The sequence below is a fragment of the Pseudopipra pipra genome, chromosome 3 (assembly GCF_036250125.1).
Source record: "Pseudopipra pipra isolate bDixPip1 chromosome 3, bDixPip1.hap1, whole genome shotgun sequence".
In the NCBI taxonomy this organism is placed as follows: Eukaryota; Metazoa; Chordata; class Aves; order Passeriformes; family Pipridae; genus Pseudopipra; species Pseudopipra pipra.
In genome coordinates, this window is record NC_087551.1 from 975,840 (window position 1) to 983,274 (window position 7,435).

Genomic DNA, 7,435 nt, shown 5'->3' on the forward strand with positions numbered 1-7,435 from the left:
GTGCCATCCTTTATATCATCCTTTAATTGTGCTAAATCCAGCAGAATGTGGGAACATGCAGAATGTCAGGAGAACATGCACAAGCACGGGGGTGAATCCCCCCGGGAAGAGCCGAATCCCAGCTCTCCCCAGCGCTCCTACACCAGGATGGAAGCTGTGGCTGGTGGAGCAGGGAATATTCCCACCTCCACACGCAGCCGGGAGGTCACGATGAGGGAGATCCATGGGGGATTCCCACTGGGGAGGTTTAAGGAGCAGGGATAGCGCTGGGATTCCTCCTTTGCCCAGCTTGCCAAGGAGGGCACCAGGAGCCAGCCAGGTGGATGTTCATGGAGTTTTCCAGCCCTGATCAATCCCAGGGGATAAAGGCCATGGACCTCAATCCCCAGCAGGCTCCGGGGAGATTCTAAGCATCCAAAGGGAAGCAGAGGCATGTTTTTAGGGAGCCGGGGTCCAAGCAATCCCAGGCCAGCAGGGAGGAGAGCGGGAAAGGCCAGGAGCCCCCCTCCTCCCACATGCTCTGCTTCACTGCCTTCCTAAAGGAAAAAGCAGGAATCCTAAGGAAATCAGGTGGCTGTAGGACATCCCCTCCTGGGGGTGAGGATGGAGCCCCACTTCCCACTTCTTTTCCACCTCGTTTGGGTTTTCCTCCTGCACACAGGCAGGTGTCAGTCCACCTGGGAAGCACCTCAGGACAGGACGCTGAGCGGGGCCCGGGAGCCGCCAGCGCCGCCTCCCCTAAAACTCATAGGCGGAGACAAAGAGGGTGATTTTGGACAAGTGCTTGGCCTGGAAGACCCGGTCCAGGTACTCGGACATGTCCACGTCCACCTGGACGGTCTGGGGGCCCTGCAGGCTCTGCACCAGGATGAGCTCCCCGGTGTGCCGGTCCGAGCGCTGCACCACGAAGTGCCCGCGGCTGTTCCCGCCCGCGATCCCGAAGCGGAGGCTGTCGGGGCCCGGCCGGCCGGGAGCCGCCGCCGTGGCCATGCGGAACAGCGGCGTGGGAGCCACGAGCCGCGAGGGCAGCGGCAGGTAGTGGAAGGAGATGGTTTTGGGAGCGTGGTGGCACGACCGGCTCTCCATCGGGCAGGGGTTGCGCTCGCACTGGCTGCGGAGGGGAAAAGCGAGGGAGGAGGTTTTTGGGGACGCAGGATCCATGTGCCCCCCCGCCTCCCTCGGTGTTGTATCCGTAGGGATGCCGTGCCGTGGGTTTGGTGCCAAACCACACTTACAAGGGGGAGGTTTTGACGTAGGAGACGTTCCCGACGGCCGGGGGGCACCGGGGGGTGACGCACTGGAACCCCCCCCCGGTGTTGATGCAGGTGCTCCCGCCCGTGCAGTTATCCTGGGAGAGGGAACACTCGTCGATGTCTGGAAAACAGGGGCGGGCAGCAGGTCAGGACCCTGGGAGACTCCAACCAACCTCGCTTTTAGGGACACTCCAGTGGAAAATAGGCAAAACCACCTTGAAATGGGTCAAATAGGACTCAGAAAATACGGGAGTATGGCTGGGAACATCCCAAAATCCCATCTCCTCTCCCCAGGCTCTGCCCTGGGCCAGCAAGGGTTAATGGCAGCAGGAGGGCAGCTGCTTTTCCAAACTTTCTGCTCAGTTGTTTGGACACACTATCCCCTTTTATTTACTAAACACCCGTGGGACACCTGGAGGAGCTGGAATGCAGAGGGTTTGCTGGGAGCAATAACAAGACACCATGGAACACGTGGAAATCAGGGAGAAAAGGGGAAATCGTGATTTTCTCACCCTGAACTCCAGCAATCAACACATTCCAGCAGAAAATTTCCCTGTTTTTCAGGAGGAGCCTTTTAGCAGGGCTGGCCTCCCACCGTTCCCACCCGCTTCCCAACTTCCCTGGGACTGGGGGAGAGGACACTGCCCTCCGAGCTGGTGCCCTGCTGTGGAATTCTGGGGTTCTAATATTATTTTTGGTTCTTCCCAGGGATTCTCTGTTTTGGAGGCATCCCCATTTTCAGGGAGGTGCAGCCCCAAAGCATCACTCCATCTTCTTCCCCCCCCTCTGGGAGGGGAAGGAGAAAGGGGAGAAGGGAGACAGAAAAAGGAAAAGGGAAAGGAGAGAGAGGAGCTTCCAGAAAAGCATTTTCTTTTAATTTTGGGGGCTCTTTGAAGCCCTCAGGTGGAGATTTCCCTTCCCTCCCTCCCCCAGCACAACCCTGGGATGCGTTTCCCTGCCCAGCTCCCCATCCAGCCGGAGCTCCCGCCAACCCAAACATCCTCCATCCGCCTCCATCCCCAAAAACGTCGCTCCATCCTCACCCTCCCCTCTGTGCCAACCCCCTCGGATTTCTGCCTGTGGAAATGGAGAGAAAGGGGAGGGGGAAATGAAAAATCCCTTGGGAACACGTGGATTCCAGCCCCCCCCTCACCTTCGCAGCTCTTGCCATCTCCCAGGAGGACGTATCCGGAGGGGCAGGAGCAGCGGAAGGAGCCGGGAAGGTTGACACAGGAATGGGCACAGAGCCGGGGACCCCCATCCCGCTGGAACACCTCACACTCGTTGAGGTCTGCAGAGAACAGGGATTCAGCCAGGATCCCACAGCATCCTGCTGGGAAAACTCGGGAAGAGTGGGAGGCGAGGCGGGTTGGGAACTGGGCAGTGGCAGATCCCAGGGGATTGGGATCAGCAGCACAGAGTCCCCCAAGGGTTGATACTGAGCCCAGTTTTAACTCGTCCATCCAGGACTTGGATGAAGGGGTTGGAGCCTCCTCAGCGAGGTCCCTGCCAACACAAAACTGGGAATAGTGGCTGATCTCCCGGGGTGCTGTGCAGCCCTTTGGAAGGCTGGAGAGGAACTGTCTGGAATTCCATAGCGGCAAATGCAGGTCCTGCACCTGAGGAGCAACAACCCCAGGCACCAGCACAGGCTGGGAAGCAGCTCCATGGAGAAGGACCAAGCTGTCCGTGCCCAGCAGTGTGCTCTGGGAGCCAGGAAGGCCAATGGGGTCCTGGGATGCACTGGGAAGAGCACTGGCAGCGGGTCAGGGAGGGGATCCTTCCCCTCTGCTCAGCCCTCTGAGGCACATCTGCAGTGCCTGGTCCAGGTCTGGGCTCCTCAGGACAAGGACATGGAGCTCCTGGAGCAGGTCCAGAGGACATGAGGAAAGGACTGGAGCATCTCCTACAAGAGATGAGGGAGCTGGGGCTGTTCAGCCTCAGGAAGAAGCTGAGAGGGGACCTTATCCATCTTTATCATTATCCAGAGGGAAGTGTCAGAGGCTGGACCAGGGGGGCCCAGCAACAGGACAAGAGGGAATGGGCAGGAACTGATGCCCAGGAAGCTCCACCTGAACACTGGAGCACAATGCCCAGGGAAGGCACGGAGGCTCCCTCCCTGGAGATATTCCAGAGCCACCTGGACACAACCCTGTGCCACGTGCTCACCTGCTGTGGTCCTTCCAACCCGCCCCGTGCCGCGACTCCGCGAGGGCCCCGCATCCCCCGCCCATGTCTGGTTCCCAGCATGGCTCACCCTGGCAGAGCCCGTTGGCGGCCGTTCCGTTCATGTGGAAGCCGGGATCGCAGCTGCACTGCTGGGCCTGGGCCACCTGGGCACAGCGGGGCTGGCGGCTGAACGCGGGGTCGTCCGTCACGCTCCAGGCGGGAGGAGCTGGGGGGGACACGCCGGGGTGAGGAAGGGGCACGGAGCACCCCCAGCTCACCCCCCTGGGGAAGGGTCACCCACCCGTCTGTGCCCGGTGCTGGCAGGTGGCTCCAGTCCACTGCTGGGGGCAGAGGCACCTGAACTGGTTGAGCCCCTCCAGGCACGTCCCGCCGTTCTGGCAGGGGCTGCTCGAGCACTCGCTGATCTCTGCGGGAAAAGCAGCCACGTTCCACATTACCTTCCTTTGGGAATGCTCCGGACCCCGCAGCGCCCCGATGCTTTTTCCCCCCTCATCTCTGCTGCTGAGCTGCTGGGGAGGCTCCACCTGTAATTCCCAGTTTTCCTTGAGCAGCGTCCCCGGGGATGTTGGGAGGCAGCTGTGATCCCTCCCCGTTTGGTGAGCCCCCAAAGCTCCCCATACTCAAATAAGGCCACGGTACATCCTGCTCTTCCAAGCACCATTCCTGGACAGGGAAGGAGTGGTACCTTCACAGCGGGGCTCCTGCCCGCTCCAGGTGCCGTTGGCCTGGCACATCCGTGTGCTGGAGCCCAGGAGCTGGAAACCTGGGTCGCAGGTGAAGTGAACCTCGTGCTCCACCAAGTACTTGGTGCCGAACTTCCTCCCATCCGTGGGGGCTTGGAGGGCAGGACAGGAGACTGCGAGACCACAGGGAGAGGGGTCAGCTTGGGGGGGGCCTTATCCTTCCCATTCCCAGCTCTCCCGAGCTCACCCAGTCCCTCCAATCCTCCCTTTACATGTTGTTTTCCTGGAATATTGTCCCGCTGACAACATCCAGCCCCGCAAGGAGCGCCTGGCAGGGATGTTGGGGCTGGCAGGGAATTGGTGGCATTTTTGCCCCCCCTTCATGCTCCCAGCACCAAACTGTGGCCTTTTTGCTGGAGACACCAGTTTTCCAGCCTGCTTCTGTGCTTTGCCAGTGAGGGCTTCTCATCCTTTTCACCTTCCCCAGGCTGGAGAAGCTCTCCAATTTACAGCAGGAATTGCCAACCTGAATCCCAGTGACTCCACGCCCAGACTTCCACCTGTCCCGGCCCTGAGCATCCCGAGCTGCCCGTGCCCACCCCGGGTGCTCCGAGGCCATGGGAGGCCGGGAAGGACTCACCGGTGAGTGCCTCTGGAGCTGCCTTGGCCAGGGTGGAGTGGAGGGAGCTGAGCCGGCTCCTCATGACACGGAGCCCCTCGGAAAAACGCGTCTCCTGCCCCTTCAGCAGCTGCTGCATCTGCCGGATGGCGGCCAGGAGCTGCTGCCTGCTGAGGCAGCTCTGCGGGAACAGGGATGGGGACGGGGATGGGGATCCCGCTCCGGTGCCGGTGCTGCCGCGCCACCCGGGATCCAACTACTGATTTTGTATTCCCCCCCCCCATTTACGCAGATTCAGGAGTTTTTTCCACCTGGGCAAGAAGTCCTCAGCCCAGGCTTCCTCCCTGGAATGTACCCGGGTGACGCCGCGCTCCGGGCAGAGCTGGGATGGCTTTGTCAGCCCTGGGAGAGATGCTATAACTCATGTTTCGTCCTGCTGGAGCTCCAGAGCCCCGTCCCGCTGCCACATGACAAAACAAGAGGAAAACAGCTGTCTTGTGAGCTCTGCCGGGGCCAGGAACGCTGGTGGGACTCCTGCCTGCAAACCGATCGCTCCCTCGGGACTGACTCATGCCGGAGACGGGCACCGTTATTATGGGATTCCTGTGGAATTGACTTAAAACCGAGGCAAAAAAAAAAAAGCAAAGCCAGAGCTCAGAGATCCAAGGCAGCGCAGTGGGGAGACAGCACAGAGGGGCTGTGGAGCTTTGGGAAAGTAAGTTGAGCCGGTGGGCTCTGACCCACCTGGCTCAAGGGATTCCTTCCCCCTCTTTCATAACCACACCGAAACGATTCCCGCTTCCAAAACGGGAGGAGAAACACGCCAGCGCCAGCAAAGAACGCACTGGGTGTCCTCTGGTTCCCTGGGAGCAGTTTCGGGGGTCCCGGGCTGCCGGTGGGGATGAGCTGGACTGTGCCGGCAGCTCTGGGATACCCCGGTCCCAGAGGAAGGGAGGTAAAAGCAAATAGATGCTGGCGCGTCGCTGGCTTTAATAAACAGCTCTTTGTTAGGGCTGGGTTTAACTCCGGGAGCCAGCGCGAGCTCCGCCGGGATGCTGAGCCATCGCGAAGCCGTAAAGTCCCCGCCAAAACCCCCAAACGGGCACTCTTTGCTGCCGGTGTGCTCGGGGGCAGCTTCAGGTGTGGGGTAAGAGGGGGGGGGGGAAATAGCCCGAAGGAAGCCGGGCGCGGTTTAAGCGCGGTTTCAGCGCGGTTTGGGACTTCGCCCACCTGTTTGCCGGGGCCCGGGGCAGGAGCGGGGATCGCACCGCAGGACTGTCGGGGCGCTCCGGCTCCGGGGAGGGGGCGGGAAGGGGAGAGGAGCCCCGTGCCCCCCCATAAAGCCCCTCCCGGGGTCCCGCTCCCCGCTCACCTGGGCGGCCGGCGCGGCCGGGAGCGGCAGCAGCAGCAGCAGCAGCGGCAGCAGCAGCGGCGGGAGGCGGCCCCGCGGCCCCGGCACCCCCGGCATGGTGCGGTGCGGCCCCGCCGCTCTCCGGGACCGGCTCCCCGCGCTCTCCCCGCCCCGCCCGCGCCGCCCCCGCGCTGCCCCGTGCAGGGGACGCGGCGCTTCCCCGCCCCGGCGCCGGCACGGCCCCGCACATCCATCCCGTGGGATACCGGCACGGCCCCCTCATCCACCCCATGGAACACCGGCACGGCCCCCCCATCCATCCCATGGGACACCGGCACGGCCCCGCACATCCATCCCATAGGACACCGGCACGGCCCCCCGCATCCCATAGGACACCGGCACGGCCCCGCGCATCCATCCCATGGGACACCGGCACGGCCCCGCGCATCCATCCCATGGGACACCGGCACGGCCCCGCGCATCCATCCCATGGGACACCGGCCGGCTCCGGGCATCCATCCCCCGGGACACCGGCCCGTCCCCACAGGGCTTGGGCTTTTTCCCCCACAAAACCTGTTTCTGCCGCTGCCGTGTGGAGCGAGCACCTTGTGGGAGAGCCCCCGAAGGTCCCCCCGCTCCGCCTGGGCCAGGACCACCTGCCCAGGCTCGGGACCCCCTTTCCCAGCTCTGCATCTTCTCCCAGCCCGGTACTCCCTTCTCCAGCCCCTTTCCCACCCCCTGCGCCCCCTGGAGAGGCGGGAGGTGCTGCACAGAGCGCAGGGTCCGGCTCCAGTCGCTGCCTGAAGGGAAGCAGCAGAAATCCCCCCAAAACAGAGAATGGGCAGCAGGGAAGGGCCAGGCCATGGCTGGGGGGCTCCAGCCCTCCCGGGACCCCCCTCACAGACTCCTGTTTCCCCGTTGTTGCGACAGGACTGACGGTTCCTCTGCAAGTGGATGGATGGGAACCTGCTCTCTGGGAGCAAGGAATGCAGGAGCACACACTGCTCCTGTTGGGGTTCCTACTGCCATTTTCCATGATTTCTTGCAGCATGAAGTCCCCCAGCAGGTTCTGTAGCAAGAGCCTAGACCATCCCAAAATCCTCAACACACAGTGGAAAAGTGGGAAAACACCAGGCCCTGCAAGGCTCGCTGCCCACTCAGCGTGGGGAGCTCCAGCCCCTCGGCACTGCTCGCCCCACCCCGCTCTGGTCCTTCTGGGAAAGAAAAACAATTACAGAAAAATAATTACAGTGTCGATTCCAAACCCTCGGTACCTTCAGCCCAAGGAAGGAGCTCCCGGGAAGGGCCAGACTCCGCCAGGAAAACCGTGCGGGAGATA

At 62.2% G+C, this 7,435-nt stretch overlaps 1 protein-coding gene across 1 annotated transcript; it reads right to left on the bottom strand.

Annotated features, from left to right (window-relative positions):
* Positions 1-6: 6 nt before the first annotated feature.
* Positions 7-7,336, bottom strand: FBLN7 (fibulin 7). Its single transcript, XM_064647438.1, has 8 exons — positions 6,118-7,336; positions 4,767-4,926; positions 4,129-4,299; positions 3,724-3,849; positions 3,511-3,648; positions 2,407-2,544; positions 1,236-1,374; positions 7-1,111 (listed from the first exon to the last, which is right to left on the bottom strand). Exons 1-8 carry the CDS (start codon positions 6,211-6,213, stop codon positions 739-741), a joined length of 1,341 nt encoding a protein of 446 aa, XP_064503508.1. The 5' UTR covers positions 6,214-7,336; the 3' UTR covers positions 7-738.
* Between the last annotated feature and the right edge of the window lie 99 nt (positions 7,337-7,435).

Bases quoted from the DNA above. Each gene is read 5' to 3' on its own strand.
- FBLN7 (XM_064647438.1), bottom strand. From the start codon at position 6,213: ATGCCGGGGGTGCCGGGGCCGCGGGGCCGCCTCCCGCCGCTGCTGCTG. The intron at 3,649-3,723 runs GTGGGTGACCCT...TGTCCCCCCCAG, and splicing joins CCAGCACCGGGCACAGACGG to CTCCTCCCGCCTGGAGCGTG. The intron at 1,375-2,406 runs GTGAGGGGGGGG...CCTGTTTTCCAG, and splicing joins AGATGGCAAGAGCTGCGAAG to ACATCGACGAGTGTTCCCTC.